The sequence below is a fragment of the Stenella coeruleoalba genome, assembly GCF_951394435.1.
Source record: "Stenella coeruleoalba genome assembly, chromosome: 7".
Classification (NCBI taxonomy): Eukaryota; Metazoa; Chordata; class Mammalia; order Artiodactyla; family Delphinidae; genus Stenella; species Stenella coeruleoalba.
The window spans coordinates 59,657,832-59,684,843 of NC_137153.1; the positions used below are offsets into that span (position 1 = coordinate 59,657,832).

The window sequence follows — 27,012 nt, forward strand, 5'->3', positions numbered from 1 at the left end:
TAAAGAGAGTTCCCCTACTCCTTGCCCAGAGGCATGGAAAATATTAGATTATTACATTTGAATAGAGATGACAACAGTAAATGGCATTCCCAATGTTTGTTGGTGTTGTTGTTTCATTCCTCAGCACCCATAACCCAGGGAACTGGAGTCAACTTCCCAATTGGAGAAATCCCAAGCCAACCATACTATCATGACATGAACTCGGGGGTCAATCTTCAGAGGTCGCTGTCTTCTCCACCAAGCAGGTAACTGAAAGAGGAGCTGCTTTTGTTCTCAGTCTATATGCAAATAGGTAAATAAGTAGACGTGCAGATAGATAGGTACGCAGGTAAAGAGAAGGGGGAAATAAAGCAAAGAGTTCAAGATTTTTGCTGATTTTACACAAAGTTTTAATCTTTCCTGGTTAAATTTATTTTGAAATTTGAAAGTTAAATTGTTGTTCAAAGCATTTTAAAAAGGCTTTTTGGGGAGACAAGGGAACTATGAAAATGTATTAATATTTTTATCCCCTTATATGAAGTATTATAACTCTATAAGTAATTCTTCTGGTGACTTTAAAAATGGTATTGCCATAGCAAAGATCCCTGGTTTAGGATTGATTCATCCAACTTTTACCCTAATACCATGTCCAAGCTGGGGATAATGAAACATGAAAAATAAAATGTGTCATTTACTTAACCTTAAAAGGCCTTATTCTAGGCAACAGATTTGCCAGGTTCTTCAGTTAGTTGATGTTCTTTGAATAATTTAGTTAACTCTCAGTTACCAGTGAAAGTATTACCTGCTCTGAGATTTGGCCTAACCAGCCTTTGTTGGGGAACAGCTACAGTGAGGTGACTTTGCCTTTTAGTTCTCTGCTGACATTCTCATATTTCTCTCTTGACCTTCTGATTGTAACTTTCAGTCCCACAGGAGTTTAAAAAGAGATCTCCCATTTAAGTGAGGGAAAATTAACTTGGCAAGTTGTAGTACATGGGATTTCGTATGTTCCCCTATTGTTGAATGATAGAAGAGGGCTGAGTGAATAAGACAAATATTATAGCTTTATTGGGTTTTTTTGAGTTGAATCTTCAATATAGGAAGAGCAATCTCATTTCCATGGCATTAAATATACCCACGATCAGATAGAAGATCATACGTGAGTTCCAGAGCAAAACATATATTTCACAGTATCAACTGTTAAAAAATTTAAAAATCTGGATAACTATATTCCTATGCTATTCTCAAAAACAAAAATTAATTGCATTTGAATTAATTGTGGGGCTATGCACATTTGTTTGTTTATTAACTAAGTTCAATTTGATGTCATTTATGGTCAAACTATATTTTCATATAGTTAGATTGCATAGCAAGATAATAGGGTTTATTATCATTAAAACTGTGATATGGTGAAGTGTTAAAAATGCTTTAGTTTTTCTAAATTTAAAATGCGAATAGTAATTTTTTATTTTGTCTGGTGGATTGGTATGCTGTCAACACAGATCTTTCCTCATGATCATTCAGTATCAGATACTACGTCATTCAAATAAAAAAGGTTTAAAAAAATTTCTCTATTATTTCCTTATGAAAGTCTTTTCTCCCTCATTTCAAGTTTTCCATACATATTTACCGCTGATTTACAGATGGGAGAATTAGATTAAAGGAGGCTTAAAAACTACATTCTAACTTTGGATACCCTACAAAGAAACTAAAGAAACTGTTTACTCTCACTGTGGTTTAGCATGGATAGAAATTGCCATCTTCTGCATCATGTTGATACTCCGGGAGTTGTGAGTCAAATATTAATCACAAATGTATCTATGCATATACCCAGACATGCACATGCTTCCAGGATCTGGAAACAGTGTAGTAGAAAGAGCACAGTCTCAGAAGTCAGAAGTCTTTACCTTGTGTCAGACTGCTTCCATTAACATGCCCTGGGCAATTGATTTTCTCCAAATTTGTCTTCCCACTTGTAAGAAAATGGAGGATTGGTTTATGTGTATGGCTTCTAAAGTGAATTACAACTCTGAAATCCTATGACATTAGGTTTATTTTCACTGTATAAAGTTCATTCAGAAGATATCGTTTTTAGTTTTTATTTCCATAGGTGTGAATAAGATTTTTTTTAATTTAAGGAAAAAATATCCATTTCTCTACTCATAACTTACTGTTTAATAGGGTATTGGTGAAGATGTTTGAAAGCAGTATATCAAGCAATATGGCATGTGGCATAGAATAGCTTTTTAATCTCTGCTCTAAATATTCACTTTTCTTAGTAATTGAGATAAAACTATGTTTTCTTTATTAAAATATATTATAATACTTTGAAAGTTATTTTGGTTTGAATTTGGCAATGGCCTATTTTTCATGGTTGATCTTAAGAATAAAGGATCAATAACCTAAGTTTTTAGGAAAAAAATCTAAAAACAATAAATGCTGGAAAGGGTGTGGTGAAAAGGGAACCCTCCTACACTGTTGGTGGGAATGTAAATTGCTACAACCACTATGGAAAACAGTATGGAGGTTCCGTAAAAAACTAAAAATAGAACTACCATATGACCCAGCAATCCCACTACTGGGCATATACCCTGAGAAAACCATAATTCAAAAAGAGACATGGACCACAATGTTCAATGCAGCACTATTTACAATAGCCGGGACATGGAACCAAGCTAAATGTCCATCGACAGATGAATGAATAAAGAAGATGTGGCACATATACACAATGGAATATTACTCAGCCATAAAAAGAAACGAAATTGAGTTATTTGTAGTGAGGTGGACAGACCTAGAGTCTGTCATACAGAGTGAGTAAGTAAGAGAGAGAGAGTGAGTAAGAGTGAGTAAGTAAGTGAGAAAGAGAAAAGCAAATACCATGTGCTAACACATATATATGGAATCTAAAAAAAAAAAACAAAATGGTTCTAATGAACCTAGTTGCAGGGCAGGAATAAAGATGTAGACAGAGAATGGACTTGAGGACACGGGGTAGGAGGGGGAAGCTGGGGCAAAGTGAGAGTAGCATTGATGTATATGCACTACCGAATGTAAAATAGTTAGCTAGTGGGAAGCAGCAGCATGATCTCCCTCTGCTTGGCGATGACCTAGAGAGGTGGGATAGGGAGGATGGGAGGGAGGCCCATAAGGGAGGGGATATGGGGACATATGTATGCATATGGCTGATTCACTTTGTTGTACAATAGAAACTAACACAGTATTGTGACGCAATTTTACTCCAATAAAGATCTATTTTAAAAAAAGGATATATGAAATAGTTTGTAATCAGTAAAGTACTGTAAAATTTTTAATATTATTAAATATAGGGTTGTTACTAATAATTACTATTTTATAAGTGTCTTCTAAATGCTAGCCACTAAGTGCATGAGCTTTACTTTTAATAACTCATGTAATCCTCTCAACCACTCCCCTTTTTATTATTTCCATTTTACAGATGATTAAACTGAGTTTAGGAAGGTTAAGGATTTTACTTATCTTTGAATTGACATGAAGGGATTACATTTTTAATGGCAAGTGCCGTACCAACGAACGTTATTCATATTGATAATAATTATGAGTCAGGTACAATCGACAACAATTTTTAAATTAGTATACCTATCACATTAAGAATTCACTTTTTAGTACTGAAAATAGTGTTCTACTACTGGAAATATATTTCAACATGTAAATATAATAAACACATTTGTTAGACAGGTACAGTTCTGATATATTATAGTAAATGTTACATACAACTAGAAATGTCTGCTACTCCTATTGATGTCTTAAATACTCACCATTATTTCAAAGTGGTTCTGAGATACTGTTACTTGTGTTTGCGGAAATTTCCACAGTAAGAATATTCTCAGATTATGTATTTTCAGATGCTACACATCTTTCTGGAAATCCCATTAACATTCACTCTTGTCATATTTTAACAGCAAAAGACCCAAAACTATATCCATAGATGAAAATATGGAACCAAGTCCTACAGGAGACTTTTATCCCTCTCCGAATTCACCAGCTGCTGGAAGTCGAACATGGCATGAAAGAGATCAAGGTGAGTAATAAGGCGTTGCCTCTAGGAACAGTAGAGTAAAATGTCAGCTCCTTTCACAAATTTCATTTAGTCAAAATTTCATAATTGAATCAATATGGATTATATTTTTTTCATGAAATGATTGCAATAAAATTATTTTTAAGGTCATGTACTAGTCAAATCTTGTTAAAGTGAAGTTACAAAATTCCCATATTTTTATGTGTTTATTAAACTTTTTTTTTAGACAAAATGATCTTTTTAGAACCCTCAATGTGTGTGTGACTGATGACGACCAGGCTACATTAGTTGGCTGGATTGTAGCAGAAGCACAAGTTCTGAGTCAGTCAAATCAATCCGCTCCTCTTAATGGGGTATTTTAAGGAGGAGCCAGGCTTTAAGCGGTTCGCAGGTGCTAGTTACTGAAAGTTCCCATTTAAAGGAAGCCATACTTCCTTTTGGAAGTAGGTACAACATGAACAATAAATAAATGTAATGTAAGACACTTGGTGTCTGAGTCAATCTAGTTATTCTATCTAGATAAAACTATAACCCAGTTCTAGGGCAGCTCTAGGGAAAAATATAACTTTAAGAAATAGGTATTATTTGGCTCTCTGAATTCATACTTTGCTCTTTTTCATTCTTAAAATCTATTGGATTAAATATACTTCATCCGACATACTCATGCCTTTTTGCCACAGAAGGAGATTATTAAACATGGAAACAAAGATTAGCTAACAATTTTTGTTGGTATGTATGCAAATATGACATATCAGCAGCACAAAATGTATTTGAAAATTCTTTTAGATAAAATTCTCCATTTTATTAAAAATGTAAAAAAAAAAAAAAATAGAGCTCATTCTCAATGTTTTTTAGCCCATGACTTGGGCGTGTGTCTCTGAGGCTTGAGGAGCTGCATGTCCAGTAATCTCAGGAGACCAAATAGCTCTGAAGCTTAGCAGTTAAAGCCAAAGTTCAGGACTCCTTTTCTGCTGCTCCATGTTTTCCTACCGAGTGCCATAGCATTTAAAGAAGGGTGAAACATCTTCATGGAGGAATTGACATTGAGTCAGATGGGTCTCCTTTAGCATGCTGAGATTTTTAACTAGTAAAGAAGGGGACAGCGTGGGCACAGACAAAAGCACAGGCAAGCATTGAGGTGGGGAAGTAAATTTCTGAATGGCCATGTATGAGCCCTGTGGTGGGAGGCTGTGTGTGTGGATGGAAATAAAGGGAGATCGTTTTAAGGAAGGATTTGAAAATCAGCTGGAGAGTTTGGGCTCTGAGATCTCACTCCACCTCCCAAATCTATTCTTTAGACAGAACCATCTTTTAAAACATAATAATGTCATATCACTCCCCTACTTCAGTCACATCCTGCTTCTCTTAGGAGAAGCTCAGAATTCCTTCCTGTGATCCACGGACCTTTATCTTGTCCTCTGGCCTCTTGACCACTGCTCCAGCCTCAGCAGGGGCCGTCTGCTTCCTTCTTGCACTTGAGCCTACTGCTTTGTTTAGATTTGGAAATGCAATACCGAAGACCTTCATATAAGCCATGCCCTCTGGAGGGCTCCTCTTCTGTCTCTTCTTCTGGCAAATTCTTGGTCAGTTTTCAGGTCCCAGCCTAAATTGAGGAATTTCAATCTAAATCAGGTCTTTACCTCTTGACACCTTGTATTGTTCCTTCATTGTGCTTATAATATAGTTCCTTCATTGTGCTTATAAAATAGTTCCGTATTTGTTTATGGGATTAATTGTCTCAATCTGTCTATACTATGAGGGCGGGGACTTTATCTGTTTGGCTACTGTGTAACCAGCGCCTGGGAACCATGCACAACACTTATTGCTTAGTAGGGGCAAATAAATATTTGTTGGCTACATGAACCATTGATAGGCAGAACACCAGTTTCATTAGCAAAGGCAGGAAATAACAGGGACTTAACCAGACTTGCAGAAGTAAGAATAAAAACAAAACCCTCAACCCTTTATATTTTATTGCTTGTTTTACTGACATTGTCAGCTTTTTCTAAACAAAGCCATATTTTCCTCATCGGAAAATTGTTCTGGAAAAGATTCTAATGGTAATAACATTAACATTGTGAATGTGTGGCAATGGAAGTGTTGTGCAGAAGTGTAGGTGTTCTTTATTATAGAGAGTGTCACTCTGTAAGAATTGATTCCTCTTTCAGCCTATTGAATAAAGCCAATCTCAAATCGTATTATAAAACATTTTTGAAAAGTAGAAGGGAAACTGTCATTCTTTCTTTTTGTAAAATTGTTGTATTGTCTTGGTGATTTTCTTTTGTCAAGATGACTGTAATTATTGGAGAAGTCTGTAAAGGAATATTAAGAGTAAGAAAGAATGATCCATTTTCATGTGTGCTTAGAAAAAATAGTCTGTCACTTGAATTCTGAAGACTGAAGATTTTGTAATGTGCACAGTAAGCCCTTGTGGGAAGAAGACTTCAACTACAATGAAAACATGAGGGCAGGACAGTACTATCTTTATAAATTTGCTAAGCCAAATGCAGTCCTTCTGTTTGATGAAAATTGCTTTCTTTAAACCTGCAAAGTAAAATGCCCTGGTTGTTCTTGTCCATCTTCAAATGTTCTTTAGACATACTTGCCTGTCATGAAGGGGGTTTTCCAAAGGGCATATTGAGTACCACTCGATACCGTAATAGCTTTAGTACATGTCTAAAAATCCCTGCGCTAATTGTATGCAATAACTACTTACTGGTTGCTTAAAATATATTTGTGCTTATAACTGGCAGAAATGTTTAAAATTCACTGTTAATTATTTCCTGGGTCTGCCTTAGTTATTTGTGTTAACTTTGCATTAACATCTACTTTTTCCATAACCCTTAACAAAACTGAGCGAAATATGCGAATCCAAAATAACAAAATTACGGAGAGTATGTGGCATTCCATCTTCCCTTATAATCTGAACCACAAACCTAAACCTTTGAGATTTATTCCAAGTAGGCAAAAATAAAGAATATAGTGTAACTAAATGATTATACTCATTTCATTTAAAAAATTAGGCAACATTTTAATACAAAATCTAGATTCATGCAGTGACAAATATTCCTGTATTTTAATAATTTAATGAAAAAAGTGTTTTTAGTTTAGCATACTATAGACATAATTATATCTTTATGGCTTTTCAAAGCACAAAAAAGTTACAATTTCCTAGACATAAAAGAGTTGTAATTTTAATTTTGTAGAATATAGACATGAACATTTTCAAACTGAACACTACTTAATAGGGTTAAACATTTCATAGGAATCTTTATAATTTGCTTAAATTTCTTCTGATAAATAGTGATAGAAATTAAATTTGTTAGAATCTACATTACATAATGTTTATGTTTTAACTTTTTATTCTTTGATACATAAAGGAAGAAAAAGAAAACTGGGCCAGTAACAAAGGGATATACAGCAGCTGTTACATTCTTTCCTAGATTCTAGAATATTTTTTTCTTGCTTAGTCTCTTTGATGAATTCCCTAGTCTTAAACCTCATGACTGGTTCTACCTCTATTGAAAACTTTGTTTTTTGGATACTGCTTTCCATCATTTTAATGGTTAAATGAATAGAACCAGGATAGCTTATCAATTTGCATGTTGAAAATTTCTTTTATTATTCTAATACTTACCCCACAAAGTATTCCATCTGAGAGCTTGTCTACCTTAAATTTTTTCCCACCTGAGCCAGTTCACAGACTAAATTCCTCATTGATATAATTCTCTTGAAATCACTACAGTAGTCCTTTGTAACTTCTGATGTAAGAGGAAAAATAGAGGCAGGTCTTGGTTTTTCCTCAAAGTTACTTTCTTGGGACTAAAGCTTGTAGTATTTTGGTGGCTGGAAATTTAACAGACTAGTAATTGGTATGCTTGAACATTTGAAACAATTCTTTGTTAGTATCACTTTCTTTCTGCCATTCTGATAGTCCCCGAGCCATCTAAGCTTGAATATAAAACTCCTAAAATGCTATTTAATAGACGTTTAGTGATATGGTAAATATATTTGTAATATACAGCTGGGCTTTCTAAATGGAAAATTTAACAGCTCCTTAGTCTAATGAGTATTTAAACAACTTGTAATCTTAGATAAAATGTAAATTCAGAGAGACTTTTAATGCAGTAAAATTTTATTAGTTCCTACACATTTAGAATTGCGATAATTGAACTAAATTAACATTTATCAAATGCCTGTTATTTGCCAGGACTTTTTCTAGGCATTGGGCACATAAATATGAATACATTAAATTTCTAGCCCATGACCGGCTGAACAGAAATATAAATTTTTATTATTTATGAAAAAAGTTTCTTCACAGAAAATAAATAATGTAAATCAGGTTATGAGGGGACCGTCTCCGTGCCCAACTTACTTTTAAGCATTGTGAGAAATAAATCTTTACACAAAAATCAATAAATTGGTATGTTAGCAAAAAGTAGCACTACTTAGAGGTGTATTGGAATGTAATTACAATTTTAAGAGTAGTTTAAAAATTTATACTGGACTCTCAAATAGGCAATATTTAGGCATCGCATTCTGGTTGCTATAGGTACCAGAAAAAAGCACTATTTAAAAAAATTTACAGTTCTGTCGTACAAATAAGTCTTCAGCTAGTTTTTCTGAAGTTTTAATATATTTCTAAGCCCTAGAGATTTATTTGTGATAAATTTGCAAATGTTCTCATTAGTAATAGATTCTTATATGTTGTGCTCAATTTTAATCTGAACTTTATAGAGTTCTGTAAGGATATGGTATTAAATAAATAATGAATTAAGCCAAAGGGCTCAAGGGGACACTGGGGGCTAAAGAGTAATAATGCCAGCTTAGTATCATGCATTTAATCAAGTATAGGAAATAAATAACAGTCAGTAGAGTGTGGTGACACTGATAGAACCGGACTCAGAGACCAGCCTTTCGTAAGTTAAAAAATGCTAGATACAAGAGCATTCAACCAAGTTTGGAAATTTTTATTTAAACAAAAATTTAAACTTTTTTATTCATAAGTGAGTTTGTAGAATATTTAATATACTACTGTGTGCTGTGAATGTGAATATCCATGAGTGGATATTGACTGAATATGTATTAAGTTTGCGACTTCAGAACCTTTTTTCCCCCATCTAAGAATCTATAGGGAGATTTAATCCTACTTTCAGACTTTGGAAAGCAGTGCTCTGTCCCAAACTACAGTCTGACAAATGATAAACTCTCAAGGTTTTTCTAGCTGTAGAAGTTGGGTGAATGAGCAGCTTTCACAAATAGTTGAGTAACTACTGACATTAAATGAAGTCCTAGAAAATGGCAAGAAAACAGCTTGGTAATCTCCTGGAAGAATGTTTAAGTTCCCTTTGGGGACCAGATAGAACACCAGCAGTTCCTTACATTCCTAGAGTTTGTATCACAAGGATTAAATATCAAATGTTCAAATATCAAATTTTGAACCAGACAGAATCAAAGATACAAGCGCTTTTGATGGATACATGTGAAGAGATGGCTTGAATTTAATGTTTAAGTACAATTAAGTTTTTTTGTTTAGCTTATTATTAAAAAATATATCAAAAATCAAGAACTTACAGTTCTTACAGAACTTGCAATGACTCTCCATATATTATGTTATCGGAGGCAAACTCTGGGGATGCCTTCATCGTAGTGTATTTCGTTCTCTTCGGCTACACTGCTGTAGTTGAAAAATCACATTATGAACATCTTTCAAACAGAAAGGAAGACAGTACGTTGTTGGTGAAGGCTTTCATCAGAATTCCTTACCTTGCCTACTAATTAACAGATGTTTGTGCTCTTTTCATGTGTTCTAATCAGGAAGAGCATTTTGGATGGGACGCAACCTGTGTACATGGCTAGAAGGGACAATGCTACTTACTAGGGGAAAGTGATACTCACATTTCTGTCCTCTGGAGGCTTAATGATTTGAAAATACAGCATTTTGTAGAAAAACCATCGTGGATAATTAGTTTGAAAAAAATAACAACTTGCTGTGTGACACTGGCTCTCTAGATGGGTAGAACACAGTCTAAATTAGGAAAGTGGAAAATCCATGGGAGACAGTGTGCTTCGTTATCATAGTGTACAATGAAAAGTTTCTTAGAGTGGAAAAAGGTTTTATTTCAAATCCATTTACACATTAATTTCCTATTTAAGTTTATTTTGAAGTAATTTGGAAAGCCAGTTTCTTTCGAGTTATTATACCACCAATATCATATACAATAAGAAGTTGATTTTTCAGGGATAGAACACAGATTATTAGAAGCCTTAGGGGAGACATAGTTCAAGCTCCTTATCTGACAGATAAGCAATCTAAGTATCAGAGAGGCTGTCTCATCCATAGCGTCCAGATAATTAAGAGCAGAGCCTAGGTCTTCTTTTTCAAAGCCTGATACATATATTTTTGTATTTTTCTGTTATCCTGCAACCCACCTAGGGGAAGCAATATATAAACTTACCTACATAGGGAGAAATGGACTAGGAGAATTTGAACACTGCTTAACAAGTCTTGGCAGGCGGACAGTTCTAGGGAGCTTCATGGAAGATTCTGTTAGACCTTGTAGAACTAGAATAAGTGTAGAGGTGAATTTATGAGTTTTCAGGTCTGGAAGAATTGTCAAAACAAAATTTTAAGATGGTAAAATTGTGTATCTTCTTTTTTAAAAAATCAACCTCTTAATATTTGTGCCATGATTAAGTTTTTGAACTAAAAAAAAGGGAGACATGAGTGCTTTTGATGGATAAATGTGGAGAAGAGCTGGTTTGGATGGAATGTTTAAGCACGATATTTAAAGTTTTAAAAAGCTTTTTGTTATAGAGAAAGTCAAAAATAGAAAGAATCATAAAGTGAACTTCCATGTACCATTTTTTAGCTTTAACTGTTATCAATATTTTGCCCATCTTGTTTTATTCAGTATCTTCCAGTTTTTTAAGTATTTTAAAGTAAATCCCAGATAATGTGTCATTTTACTTATAAATACTTAAGTTTCTAATAGACAATGATTATCATTTTTAATACAACTCAATACCATTATTAATTTAACAAATATAACAATAATTCCTTAATATATACTGTATAACCCATGTGCAAATTCCCCAGAATATCGTATAGGTTGTTTTGTTTAAATGAAGGTCCCAAACAGATCCAATACCATATTTGTATTTTCAACTTGTCTTTAACCTATAATAGTTCTATTAACTATTTTTATATTTACTCACTTTTGTATATAATTTATTTGTTGAATAAACCACATAAATTTAAATCTTTTCGTTCAACAAATACATTCAAATTGAGGAAAACCAGACCCTCCTTCCATTTGTGGCTACCATCTATTGAGCACTTACTCCCTTCCAGGATTGAGCTAAGACTTTACATATATTTTTCTTTTCAATCCTATTTAAAAACAAACGTTTTACAGCTCATTAAGCTCATCACTACAGTGGTTAAGAAATTTGACATAGATACACAGATAACTAGCATTGATAGAATGGGAGCCCTTGTCTCTTCCACTCCAGAATCCACGCTCATTATTACTGTATATACTGCCTTCCAAAGAAGTCATTGTCATGCTATGTTCGTGGTTTTGCAAACTAGTTACAAAACCTCTATGACAGTTTTTTTTTTCCTAACACATATGAAACTTTACTACAAATAAATACATATAATAGCAGAAGGGTTCACAGACTCCAGGAATTCATGAGTGCAGTTCTTGGGATGGACTCAGGTTAAGAATCTCTTTTCCTTTTAATAATAAGATGTTAATAAATAATCCTAAAGTCTAGAATGTCTTTAGTTGAGGTGTGTGATATACATTCAGTTTAAATTGAGCTATGTGTGTCAAAATATAAAAATTATATATTTATTGCTGTATATATTTTTTTCTTTTCTCTTCTAATTTTTTGCCATATGCCTAGAGCACTATAATGGTGATCAGGAAACTATCAATATAAATAGTGGTATGGCCTTAGAGCACTTAATGTCAGTAAACTGAGTTTTCTCATCTGTGAGATAAAGTTGGATAGTAAGGTTCCTTTGTGTTCTAATGTTCTGGATTTTAAATTAATTGAAGTCAGAGTATTTATAGATCTTTAATACTTGAGTCTTTGAGCTTTCATTAACATGAATCTTTTTGAAGACTCTGAACATTTTCCATTTCCTGAATTATTTTTTAGATGTTTATTTTAAATGCTCTTGTTGAATAACTTGATAATTGGCTGTTTGGGTGCTCGGGGGCATCATATGTTTTGCCTTATACCTGAGGAATGTGCAGTTCTTACAAATACAAGCCCTGTCCTGCACCATTCTGGTACAACAAATGATTGAGAGAGATTGAGTTATTATAACAGAACATTGTTATGGGATCTGTGTCTCCTACTTTGAAAATAAATGACTCAGCCAGACGGCAACATTTATATTTTCTCTAAATGACTAGGGATATAGCAATAGGAGACCATTATCCTGTGACAATATTCTGTTTCATTGACATTATCTCACAAATGTAATTGGTCCATTACCAAATAGAGGTTTTGTTACTGATCAATTTCACGTGATTTCTAAAACCATTAAGATAATAAATATGCCATCATAGTAATTTCATTGACAGGATGTTCTTTTTTTCTTCATTTACATTTGTTAAAGGAGAAATATAGATTTAGACTGAACTTAAAAACTACAACTTATACCAGTTTTGACTACTTTTCCATTAAAAGAAACGGAATATTGTGCAGAGTAATCATATTTGCATTGAGCTGCCAAAGTGACGACCTTAAAATTTTTTCATGATTTTTTTTGTCTGCTACACTAAACCACATCAAATCATAATTGTTCCTAAGCAATTAGTTTACTACCTAAGTTTAATGATTTTATTTGAAATAAGTTCCAGATCATTTCCAGGACTTTCCTGGAAATCCACTAAAGTAACACATCAGTAAAATCAACCCTAACCATTACCAGCATGTATAATAACGGCATTAGTAACAACCTAAACCTTGAGATGTCTTGTAGCATAAATGTTGCTAAATGCATGGCTTTTCCCCAAATGTTCTCTAAAAAGTCATCTGTAATCTTGTTAAATTAGAACTCTTCCAGTATCTTTCTGACTTTTACAGTTAAGGTTACGGTATTGATTTTATTTTATAGTCCATGGCTCTCAGATGCTTAACACTAATAAGCCTCTATAGCCAAGAGGTTCTCCCCAGAGGCATGGCGAATAGCAGCTATTTACCTATGCCAATATTTAATAAGCATCTAAAATATACTCCACATCTTGCATAATTGTTTGGTGCTTTTCCTCCTTTCAAATTAGATTTTCTGACATTACTCAAGATACTTTATCATCGTCTGTCTGTTGAAATGAAATTGCTTAATGGACAAAAGTATTTTGAAGTGTTTTTTAAAAATAAGTTTTCATTTATTCAGTATTCACTCTTTTAGCATTGTTCTTCATTATTCAAGGCTTTTTTTTTTTTTTTAATGTCTCAGGAAGGTGTTCTTGAACTTCAAAGGGGTTTGAGCTTTAACTTGGTATTGGGTGTTGGTGTAGCCTGGAGACTTTTTTTTTTAAATAGAGCTGTGATAAACAGAGACTTGCAGAAACATGCTACTTACAGGCTTGGGTTGGAATATACTATATGGAGAGACTTAAATTATCACAAAAGGTTTTAAATTGCTCAAGGATGTAGTAATATGCTTGTGCAGTTAAGATTAAATAACTCAAAGATTAAAGTAAGAATTTTCGTATATTTAACACGAAGACTACCATATTTTCTGTTTTTTCCTTTGAAAAAGAACTGATTTCCTTAAAAGAAAAAAAGATTGAGAAATCTAATTGAAGATGATATCTTATCTCTTCTTAATGTAGCTTGCCGATTTTCTGAAGTTATTTTAGAGTGTGATACATATATATATATGGAGATACTTTCTTAACATGGCAGCTAATTATTTTTTGAATCATCTGGCATCATCATCAAACTACTGTAGTGGGATTAAGTCCATATGTCTTGTCATACCATTCAGAGCTTTTTGTTAACTTGGAGCGTGTAGGAAGGACTTATTCACATTTGCCACAGAATCATAAAATTTTACATCTAGAAGAGTCCTTAGAAACAGATATTCAGATATTTCTTTTCAATTGTATCCTCAAAAATATTGTTTTGCCTTTAGCCAACTAAATTGCAAACGTTACATTAAAGCGTTTCATTTTACATTTTTGTAGCATCCAGTATCTAAGACCAGTGAGGCATTTCCTTCTTAAAGCGTAATGTCTGGCACAGTATCAAGATCCTGTGTTGTCCACCCATCACTGGGAACTATTTATAATAGTCTATGGACCTACAGGCAGTATTTTTTTCTCCAAATATATATTTTACCATTTTTTATTATAAAAGTAAAAATTATTTGTGGGGGATTTGAAAAACAAATGGTCAAATATAAATAAGAAAATTAAAGTCACCTGTAATTCTATCACATGGAGATAACTCACGTTAATATTTGGATATATTATATGCCAGTCTATTTTCTATATATTTTTTTCTATGCATATTCTATGTATTCTATGTCAAGTAAAATTTTTGCCCTAAATTGGGCTTATACAATATATGCTATTTTGTAAATTCTTTTCTGTTTGTTTTTTTTTTGGTCTTTTATTTATAATATAATAGCATGTTACAATGTCATTCAATTTCCACTTTGTAATGCTGCATAGTATGCCACCCTTTGGCTATACTATACAGTTTTGAAGGTCTGCTTTACTTGTGGATGTTTAGATAGTTTCCAAGTTTTTGTATAGTTAATAAAGATACAGTGAACATCGTTGCATACAAATCTTTGTACTTAAATCTGATCATTTTGTTCCTGTCTAGTTCTATTCATTGTCCCCGGCACTAAGTCACCAAATACATAGATGCTCAATGAAATTTTGTTAAAGGAATAAATACATTCCTACTGTAGATTTCCTGAGTTAAATATTATGTCCATTTCTAAGGCTTTTGATAAATATTGGCACAAAATCTGGAAAGGTCTTATCAATTTATCTTCTCACTAGCAGTGCCTGAGTGGTTTGTTTAACTCCACCATCATATCCATACTACTTAGACACAGCACATGGCTCTATAAGCAATTTTGAAGCATGTCCTCTGAAATATATTTAAAGAACAGTGAATCTATGGCCTTGTGACTCTACCCATGCACCTCTTTTCTGTCATTTATATTTCACTTAAACCATTGGGCATCACAGTACATCTTTTCTTGCCAGGAGCTGAGAGAGCCCCATTTTATTGTGAAGGAAATGGGGAAATGCAGAGGGTACCTCAGGGAATATGCAAAGCTTTCAAGTAAAGACACCTACTTGGTCTCTCTCCTTTCTTGTCCTACAGACTCACTCCCTCGGGGCACTTCCCCACATAGGTTCCTTTTTTTTTTTTTTTAACATCTTTATTGGAGTATAATTGCTTTACAATGGAGTGTTAGTTTCTGCTTTATAACAAAGTGAATCAGCTATACATATACATATATCCCCATATATCCTCCCTCTTGCATCTCCCTCCCACCCTCCCTATCCCACCCTTCTAGGTGGTCACAAAGCACCAAGCTGATCTATCTGTGTTATGTAGCTGCTTCCCACTAGCTATCTATTTTACATTTGGTAGTGTATATGTCCATGCTACTCTCTCACTTCGTCCCAGCTTACCCTTCCCCGTCCCCGTGTCCTCGAGTCCATTCTCTTTGTCTGCATCTTTATTCCTGTCCTGCCCCTAGGTTCTTCAGAACCATTTTTTTTTTCAGATACCATATATATGTGTTAGCATACGGTATTTGTTTTTCTCTTTCTGACTTAATTCACTCTGTATGACAGTCTCTAGGTCCCTCCACCTCACTACAAATGACCCAATTTCATTTCTTTTTATGGCTGAGTAGTATTCCATTGTATATATGTGCCACATCTTCTTTATCCATTCATCTGGCGATGGACACTTAGGTTACGTCCATGTCCTGGCTATTGTAAATAGAGCTGCAATGAACATTGTGGTCCATGACTCTTTTTCAATTATGGTTTTCTCAGGGTATATGCCCAGTAGTGGGATTGCTGGGTCATATGGTAGTTCTATTTGTAGTTTTTTAAGGAACCTCCATACTGTTCTCCACAGTGGCTGTATCCCCACATGGGTCCTTTATCTACAGGTAAAACTTAGGAAAGTAAGGATCAGTATGGTTCTCCACAGGGAAACAATAGAAATAAATCCATCAAAGCTCTGGGCCGGGATCTTCTGCACTTGGTAATTGCAGTATTTTTCATAACACTTATACAGTTATAAATAGCGTCTCCTCTAAATTTTCCTCTCCTGCACACAATTTACTGCCAGGCAAAAGCAGAGGAGGGGAAGCCTGGGTCTCTTTCAGTGCTCAGTCGGCAGAGTCATCCTCCCTGCCTTCTCCTTGTCCTCCAGGCACAGGGCCCAAGCTGTTTCCCTGTCTCAGGACTGACTCCGGATTTATGGCCTGAAGTACAAGTATCAGATTTCCAGCTCCTGAACTCATCCCACACACCAGCTTTCGTAGCCTCTCATTTATTATCTCATGTATTATAAAGAGCATTATTATTTTATACAGATGGGTCATTCCTTTTTCATGTTGTCATCCAGCTTTCACCCCAACATTTTAATGGAAAGCAGAAATTCCCCAGTTTAGCTAACGTTCACTTGTCAGTCTGTTTTGTGTTGCTTGACAGAGTTTCAAGGGAGTAACGGGCGTGTTAACCACCTTTGCCTTCTTCCAATGAGTTTGGTCTCTGAAGAGCTTTTCTATATCCAGAGTTTTTATAAATCTATAAAGCTCTTTAACATCTAGAGAAGCCTAAAACCTGTAAAAAATAAAGAAACTTGGAAAACTGTGAGGGGTATTAAGTTAGTAAGACTTGTCAATATAATAAAATCTTGTCAAATCCTAGTCACTGGACTCCCTAAGCTAAATGTTCCCACATATGCACTTTTCTTCTTTGATCTGTATCATGCTCATACCAAAGTTTCATTGCACCTTGAGTTTTTTCTGCAAAAAAAGAATCCTGTAACATCTGCTCAGCAGTTTGATAATGTAAAAAATAAGGAAGACATTTTTAACAATGATTATAGCTTTATAAGCACCTCGTAATAAAATATACCTTAACATTAAATACTGGAAAATAAGAGAAGTCGGCAAGTGGTGATTTGTATCAAGAGGGTTCTTTTAGACTTGTTTACAAGTATGACATGTAAATAAGAAAGACAACTTAGGAAGATGTAAAAATATTGGAATTTTAAAAGATTTTGAGGCAATTTGCTTCTTTGTTAACTAGATAGAAATATGTTTTTCTAAATCATAGGAATGGCACAGTTAATATATTTTGTTAGTGTTATGCTATGCTGAAAAGAACAGCTTCATAGAAATTCAAGAATTCTTGTGTGCTCTTACATAATTGATTTCAAATAGTTGTAAACTGTAAGTGTCATGTAGGGAAGAAGAAAAGGAATTTTTTTTTTTTAAAGAAAATGATGTGTTTTCTACGTAGGCGATAGACATTCGATTTGTAACCTTAATCCACTGAAGCATATTGGAAAAGCTAACATATTGCTCTCCTATATGTGAAAAAGGAGCAGGTGCCCCAGACAGGCAGGTGTTGAGGTAGCTGTTGGAGCTTGCCCTAGATCACTAGTTGACTTCAGTGAAGTTCTACTAACAGGTGGCTAACTGATTGGAGTGTCATGTGACATTTATCCCGGGAGCGACTTGGATGACAGGTTGCTACAGACTGAGGAAGGGGTCTTTGCTTTGATGAAGAAATTGCCAAAACTCATGTCTCATTAGTGTTTCCTAAGGTTCTTTGGAAGTGAACAACAGTTTAATTAAGGGCTGACGTAAACACGTTTCTGCACACTTTCCCTGCAGCCTTTTATCACATTAGAATTGATCAAAATTGTTGCCTTGGGCTGACTTGAACAGATATACATCTGGAGCGCCATTTGTGCAAGCTGCCGCCTAGTCGAGTACATACGCTGTGTTTCACAGCAATGCTCTTCCTTTGTGGATGAAATTACGTTGTTGGGAGATGAGTTGATCTAACTCTTTATTTGCTTAAGCCTTTATCTCTTTGAAGTGTTGCGGTGGAATGAATGACACATCAGGGCTTAGGATGTATGTATGTCAGAGTGCCAAAAAAACTTAAGAGTATGGCTAGTAAAAATTATGTGATAACTTGCTTTTGCAAAATACTTATTTAAAGGCATGCGTAAGTCTAAAGGAACTGACTTATATAAGTAACCTACATGAACTTTTTCTTACATGGTAGTTTTCTATTATGTATTTAACTACGCAATTGGTTTCTAAAGCCATAGCTAATTGTCCAATTATAAATCTAAACATGGGTGTAGACACTGAAGACGAGCACCATCAATGTGAATCTCCTTTAAAAAGACAGCGTCTCTAATTTTTGGCCATTAAGAAGAATCCTTTCTATAATCCAGTATTATCACACTTGCAGTTATTTAATGAATTTTTGTATTTAATGTCTGTCCTCTCTGCTGAACCGTAAGCATCACCAGGACACGGAGCAGGTTGTCTTGTTTAACATCTTGAACTTGATGCCTTTCCTTAGTTTCTCACACTTATTAGAAGCTCCGTGACTGATTTTGTATTCTCTCTTTGCTTTACATTCAGTTCCTTCTCATCTGGTGGTATCTATTCATGCATCATACATTTTAAGATAGACTGACTGTGGTTATTTCACTCATCCTACGCTACTGGTTATCATTCCCCCAGATAGCTTCTTTCACATGCAAGAGATTCTAAAATAAACTGCCTAGACGCAGTGTCTGCTCCACTTCTTCTACCTTCTTTTAATCCTAGATTTTAAAAAATTCTTTTCCTGAGTAGCATGATCTTGTCCTCCACATTTTTTTTTGTGCCCTTGATGAAATCATCTTCTGTAGGAGGTAAGCCATTAGTCAACTTTTTAAGCATACGTATAGACATGCTACGGATATAACAAGTACAAAATAATAATGAAAAAAAATCAAATAATATAAGACACAATCATAGGATCATTAAGGAAATCTAGACCGCCAAAATTCTTTAAGAGGGATTACTTAAAGAGAAAGTAAGTCAAGTTGGTTCAGTGGATAAAATATTGTTCTATAAATGGAATAAGAGGGCAGAAAAACAATTTTCTAGCCCAAGAGACCGTCCTATGCTAGGAAAGGCACAGAGTTAGAAGCACATCCCTTCGGGCCCCCCTTCTCCTCCAGGAGGCCATAAACAAATTAGCTTAAAGTTTAAATAAAACAGAATGATAAGGAAAGATTAAAGTAAAAATGTGGTACCATGCTAGATGTTAGGATGAAGGAGGTATCATCTGAAGGAGATGATTCCAACTACTGTTTTTATGATGAACCACGACGAGGAATGTTTAAGAAAGAGAAGAGACAGGAAATTCTTGATGTAACCATTTAATCAAATGGGCCGAGTTGGGGAATGGAAAAAAATAGAGCTTTTGGAAAGTTTTCCCTTTGGGAGTCAATTCATTTATATAGTGCTGCTTTCCAAATCACATTTAAATTTCTTTGCCTGATTTCAAGCCTTCACTGTCCTCTGCTTCCCTCTCCTCCACCACCAGCAGCTCCTGCCTCCTTCCCACCAGTAAAAACACCAGCTAATCCTTTTCTTATCATCTGGCTTCTCTCTGCAACTTCTTTATTTCCTGTATTCCTCAACTTATGCATTGATAGTATGTATTATTATTCAACTTATTGTATATTTATATATTATTCAGCTTTATTATTATTCAACTTATTTTCAACGTAATCTTTTTATGTATGATTCTTCCTGCTTGAAGGACATTAGATTGTGAAAAGCATGACATTTGTTTTTCTCCACAGAAAGGTCACGTAAAAACATCTTTCCATCTATCCACTCCTCAAACATGTTTTTTCTGTAGCATACTAGAGCATTAAAAATAGCAACGATATCATTTTTCAGTTTGGCATGAGGTCTATTGGACTTCAGACATTCAAAATAAAATTAAAATAAAAACAATGCGAGCTTGATTCATGCTTAAAATGCAATAGCTAGAAACTCTACCCTTATTTCTCCCAGATAATTGACCTTTTACTTTTATTCTCTCTTCAAGCCAGAGAGTTTTTTTTGTTTTCTTTGTGAGGGGGTAGGGGGCTCATTTTGTGTCACCTTAAGTACTTAGTGCCTTGTACAGGCTGTATAGCAGTATATTTTTATTGATTAATGAGCCCAAGGTTAATTTCATTTAGTGGGAAAACAAAGGCAGTTAAGCCTACTTTTTAATACTGCCATTCTTTATCTGTTTCTTAAAAAAACTGTTTCACTATGGACAGTGGACCTTCCCATTCTTATTTTTACTTACTTTAAGCTAATTTTGTTGTTTAAAAAGAAGGCAGTTTATGGTGCCTTTTACAATTTGAAGAGTGAATTTTATTTTGTTTCTGCAGTGTTGGCCTCTATAATTCCCCTGTGTGTTTTGAACGTGAAGGTACCATTATTATTCAGTGTATGCCTAAAGAGAACTAGAAAATAAATGGACCTGTAATAATTACCCAGTAAAGCCAAGTGTATCATTTTGACTAAGAAAATGCAAAGGCTTCGTTTCTCAAAAATTACATAATCATCTATATTGTTGAATTTCTCTGTACAAACACCCCTGATTTATATGCCCTTTATGAAAAGAGGCTCATGTGAATTCGCCTGGGTTTAATGAAAATTCTGAAATAGTTGTAGTAGTTGCAATAGCCTTGGTTGATCTTCTCCAGAAATGACATAACTAGAATGACACTCATTCTGCTTCCCAAACTCTGGTCATATTTAATTGTTTTTAAATGATGTATAGTATATGCTTTATTACTTATACTGTGGAGTCTTTAGGAACTCGTTTACCCACGTTAATTTAATTCAAAATTTATATTGAAGCACAAGTAAAGCATAAGAGTGTCAATAGAAACTTACCAGTTTCTTTTTCTAAGAGTTAATTTTAAATTAAAAATTTGGAATGGAAACTTATTACATCATCTATAAAGTGAGGGACGTTATAGAGGTTCTTTCCACCTCTGACAATCTATATGTCTGTGATTAACTTGCAGCAGGCCAAAACCTATATTTGTGTATTACCTTTTTTTAAAAAAAATTTATTTATTTATTTAATTTGTTGCTGCACATGGGCTTCCTCTAGTTGTGTCGTGTGGGCTTCTCATGGCGGTGGCTTCTCTTGTTGCTATGGGCTCTAGGCGCACGGGCTTCAGTAGTTGTGGCTCAGTGGATTAGTTGCTCCGCTGCATGTGGGATTTTCCCGCACCGGTGCTCGAACCCGTGTGCCCTGCATTGGCAGGTGGATTTCTTAACCACTGCACCACCATGGAAGGCCCTGTGTATTACCTTTTAAAATCACATAGCTCTTAAGTGGAGTCAAATATTATTTTTGGCATTTTTAAGGTAACTTAGCTGAAATGAACTTCCTTTGTCTATTTTTTAAATGGTTGAAAAAGTTTCTTTTTTTTTTTATGTAGCAGCATTAGTTGCTGTGGTTCTGTTAGTAAACATTTCTTTCCTTTTTTTTTTTTTCTTTTTGAGAAAGATGTAAGGAAATGGTACACTCATCAAAGTTCTGATAGGTTAGTGACAGCCAGTTAGTCACAAATTGTAGCTTACAGCTACAAGTACGCCTGTCATTTTTTTGTAGACTGTGATGTCTACTGTAGTTACAGTAGCATATGTATTCTTTACATGCCAGTGTGCTGAAAACATATTTAATTTTATTGGATGCCTTTACCAGAGCTTAGGTAATTTTTTAAATGGTAAAACAGTGATAACTAGTTTCTTATCTTAATAGCACCATGAAGTTTTTTTTCTCATGTCAAAAAAAAGTTCTTAATTAAAAATGCAAATTGTATATATATATTTTATGTGTGATAAAGTCTTGGGTTTTTTTTCTTTTAATAAAATTTTCTCCTTTTATGAGGAGAAATATGAAAATATTTCTTAAACTGAAATATTTATAGGTGAAATTATATGATGCCTGGGATTTGCTTCAAAGTAATGCAGGGGGAGGGAGTATAGATGGGGTAAAGATGAAATAACTGAATAATTGAAGAAGCTGAGTGATGAGTACTGGAGAAGAATCCATTATTATTCTGTCTACCTGCGTATATATTTAAAGTTTCTGATAATAGAAATCTAAACTTCATGGCTCATGTGATTTTTGGAACATTTTACTATACATTTATAAACCTCTGTAAAAATCAGCATTACTCTAGGTGTTGGAAAAAGGGCACATCTCTCCTTACCAACTGGAGTTCCCTCCTGAATTCCGTATTCCAACTAGCTGTATGGTACAGTCTCGTGGTCACCCAAGATGATGACTTTCTAAATTAGTTATTTATGGAATTGGGTTAATTCTGTTGAAATATCTATTATTGCATTAGCTCTATCTCTACTCTTATTTCAAGTCTCATATCTGTCTTTTGGCAGTATTAAATATTTGTGGGATGAATGAGTGAATGAAGCCCTGAATACTTCTCCTGTCACAGCTCTTTTTATAATTCCTTTTTAACTTGTCTGTATCCCGTCTAGATTTCAGGTTTTATAGGGCCTGAAGCCAAATCTAGGTCACAGTTGTGTCCCCAGTATCTGGCGCAGAGTCTGGCTACACTAGACCTTCAGTAAATATCTATGGAATGAATGTAGTAATTAATCTATCTTCTTAAGTAGTATCCAGGATTACTGTCTTTATTTCAGCTAATTCATCCTCCATGTAGTTTCTGGAGGGATTGCTCTACACAGCAAATATGATCCTATTTTGCCCATCAATAGTGTTTTCTTATCAGGGTAAGCATTCAGACACTTATACATGAAATCTGAGACCCCTCATTGTGTGGGTCCTGCCAGCTGTTCACTCCCTCTCTCATCTTTGTACTTCACCACTCCACAGACTATGTGTAGTACTTACATATTCTATGCCCCCCTCCTTTGGAACATTTCCTCCTTCTGGGAATGTCACCCCCATCCATGTTTTATTTATTTTTTTATTTTTTATTTTTTATTTTTTTCATGTTTTAAACATGGTGTCACTGGGGGTACCATCCTTAACCTGGGGAAGCTGAGGTGATCACTGCCCCTGTGCAGTGAGGCTGGAGAAGTAGCAGCAAACACCACAGCACCTCTGCTCTCAACACACTTTCTCCTTCTCAACTGTTGACAACCATTTTCTTCTTACCATTTTTCTCTTCGCTGACCGTGAATATCCCTACAGCAGCAATTACTTTTTTATTTTTTGTAACATCCTCCCTTTACCTGGCAAATAGAGGAACCCAATAAATATTTGCAGAATGAACATATTAAGGAATGTCTTTTTTGCCAAACAAGTAATGAGTTTTCCATAAAAGATGTTAAATCAGTGATAGATTATACTTACCAGCATACTCAAGGCTTGTTTTTCACATTTGCACCAGGTTTTCTCTATTTTTTAGGTCGGTCAAAAGACAAACCCCTGAATTGTATACATTTAAGAATGAAATGCTGAGGTTAAAAAAGACCTTGATGTGAACCAAGGGACCGAGGGAAACGTTGATGCTTAGTTGTTCAGAAGTTCAAAGTTTATTTAGTGGTCAGAATAATTCCGATGGTACTGTTAATGAAGCCTTGGGTTAGCTTCAGTGGAGATTGTTTCTGACAGATATTTCAAAGCTCCAACGTAGCTGGGTCTTTGACCCTCATTTTGTATTTTGTAAAAGAGCAAAAAGTACAAAAATCATAAAATGTTGGAAAATGAGATCTCTTACTAGGTTGATGTGAACCTTGTAGCTTAAGAAAGTTAAGTAAAGCTTGGGCTTTCCTCTCTTTCTCGGCAGATATGTCTTCTCCGACTACTATGAAGAAGCCTGAAAAGCCATTGTTCAGCTCTACATCTCCACAAGATTCCTCCCCAAGATTGAGCACTTTCCCCCAGCACCACCATCCCGGAATACCTGGAGTTGCACACAGTGGTAAGGAGTTTCAAGCGTAGAAGAGAAACCTCCCTCTTGTTTGCAGAGCCTAAACCCTCAAGGATGGATCAAAACTCTATCCTTATAGCTAAGGTGACCTATTTTCTCAACCAAAGAGGGAGGGTCGTAATCTGATCCAAAAAATTTTTATTAATATTTGAGGAAAGATTTTAAAGCCATACAATTAAATAGCATCTACATAATGTATTTTTAAATTGCCTGTATTGGAAAGATTACAATCACAAAAGATAAGAAAATATATAGTTATCTTAACAGTAGTTTCCAGGTTGGTCCTAATTTTATATATTTTACTAAAGAGAAAGATGGAGTTTCAAGTATGCTGCTGAGTTAGAGTATTTCCAGCAGCATTGATATATAGACACTATTTCCATAGATACTATTTTCTCTACAGAAATCAATATTTTAGCTACTTATTTGGGAGTAAAATTAATCAGAAAAATAAAAGAAGTACTTTTCTTTGACAATTATTTCATATACATAAATCCTTCCTGTGGGCTAGTACATTTGATATTATGTTTAATGTCATAATTTAAATAGGAAAAAGAATCCGATATTTCACATTTATACTTTGAGGAACAATTAATGTTAAATCCTCTTTTAAAATTGAAAATGAGATATAATTCATAAGCAATACTCCATACTTTTTACCTATTGCTCTTAAACCCTAGAAAGGAGTAGTCTGAATTTTAGGTGGAGAAAGTTTATTATGTAAAAAAAATATATGTTTATAGTGATACTCTTATTGCTTTAGATTTATGGTGAGACAACTCTTTATTCTTCAAAAAAACTGAATCTAGTTTTTAAACCTTTATTCAAGGGATATGACATCTGTTTATAATAAAGTTCTTAGCTTTGGTCTATAAATATATATTGATATGTATTGTCCCTATACTTAAAAATGCATGGCCTTCAATGCTACCATTAAGACAATTATAAAATTAAGAGAAGAATATACAAGTCAGCTGTGGTATATAAAATTTTTTACATTTATTTATTGTACTGCTAAGATAGATGAAAAAAGTCAGTAACTATTTCATACATTTGTAATGTTGAGTATCTGGGCAAAATTAACTTAGAAGTCAAATCACCCATATCTGATTAAAGTGTTCATATTTCTAATATTTGGAAAAAATTCAAGAGTACATTTTTACATAATAAACTATGAGAGATCTAGATAAGCCTTCCACCTTTGTCCTTTACCATATATATGTTCAATATGTAATATATTAGGGCCTGTGGCAGACACCTTATCATGAGAAACAGTTTCTCTCCTTAAAGAGCTCATGGCATAGTGGGGAGAGAGAGGGACCCTATCATCAGCCAGGCATCGAGTATGACAGGATTACATCCTTGGAGGAGGATTAGATGCCTGGAAGAGGTGTGTTCTCAACTGAAGTTTGAAGAGTGGGTTCACCACAAGAAGGAACAAGAGGGGGGGGCGGTCATTTCAGGCAGAGTGGACAGCTTGTATCAATGCAGTAGAGGCCATTGCAGCAAGGAACTGCCCTATGTTGAAGGATCCGCAAGTGTTGAAATGTGCCCTGAATAGGAGAGAGTGGCCAGAGATGAGGCCAAAGAAGTGGAGCAAGTCTGGGTCTTAAAGCACTTGAGGTCTGTACAAACCTGTGAAATTGTTGGGATTTTATTATTGAAGCAGTAGGGAGCCGTTGAAAGATTCTTAGCAGAGAAGTTCCATGATTTAAATGATACTTTAAAAAAAATTATTAATTTGAGACTATACAGGATATATCGGAAGGAGCAAGACTGGAGGAAAGAAGGCAATTAGGCAGACTTTGTAATATGTAGGCAAGGAATACATAAACGTACATGTATGCATGCATGTATGTATGAATTCTTTCATAATGAAGGGAAACATTTTTTGCCTTGTAGTTTGCTTTTCTTTCTTTAAAGGACTAGAATGACTTTTATTGAGAAAGTAGCCATTTTTACTTTCATTGGGAATTCTGCATTCTATCTAGTTTGTATCAGGCCAGCCAGAGCTTATTTGAGCATAAGTACTTGGGAGCCCAGAGATTTGAGCTCTGATTTGCTATGTGCCAGTTCAGATCAAGAGATCTCTTCCAAAACTACTGATGCCAAATGATCTTAAAGCCCAGAGGACCCATGATGGAGCTATGTATATATCCTCCAAGGGTTTGTGTACAGATACAAGTAAAGACCGTGGTTAAATTGAGCTGAGATTAAGAGCACTTCAACACTGAGTCAAAAGATGTGCAATTTAATTTAGGCGTTGGCATTTTCTTAAATTATACATTCAAGTGTGTATACTCCTTAAATAAAGTAGTATTTCAACAAGGAGTTTTGTTTTAAGAAATAGGTAATTGTTCTCTGAAATGCATCCCTTTGATGGAGGATGCTCAAACTTCAGTGTGTGCAAAGATTACGTGGGGCACTTGTTTAAAATGCACTTTCTGGTGCCTCACCCCTGGAGGTCCTCATCTAGTACGTCTGTGGTTAGGCCCAGGAACTGTAGCAACAATCCAAAGGATTCTGAGTTCCCTGGACATTCAGGGAACAGAGTTGTGACCATAAAACTGAGTTTATGATTCTTCTATGATGTACATTTTAAATTTCTTGTATCTTCTGAAAAAGCTTTCTTTGGGGAAGATAAGGAATATCCCTTAAGGGTAATTTTTTTGTACATAATTACAAAGCTGGAGATAAGTCATTCCAGATGATTTTCATTTATAGGTCATGGAAGGAATTTATTTTTCATATTGTTTGCTACATTGTCTCATAAAACACTAAACATTTATCATATAAATTTCCTATGATCTGGATCAAAATAGTAAACAGAAATAGACAGTTAATCTTCACTTCTATCTATACTGGTTGATACTCTTAAATTGTACTTATGTAAAGTACAAATTTAACATTATGGAGAGAATGATTGTGCAATTGTATTC

General features: G+C 34.6%; 1 protein-coding gene across 5 annotated transcripts in view; it reads left to right on the plus strand.

Annotated features, from left to right (window-relative positions):
* NFIB (nuclear factor I B) overlaps positions 1-27,012 on the plus strand; it is a 443,132-nt gene that overhangs the window by 377,409 nt on the left and 38,711 nt on the right. For all 5 annotated transcript variants that reach the window (XM_079926360.1, XM_079926364.1, XM_079926363.1 and 2 more), the window contains 3 exons: positions 125-245; positions 3,918-4,036; positions 23,930-24,064. In XM_079926360.1, the coding sequence (XP_079782486.1) occupies positions 125-245; positions 3,918-4,036; positions 23,930-24,064 (375 nt within the window). The remainder of the gene's footprint in view (positions 1-124; positions 246-3,917; positions 4,037-23,929; positions 24,065-27,012) is intronic.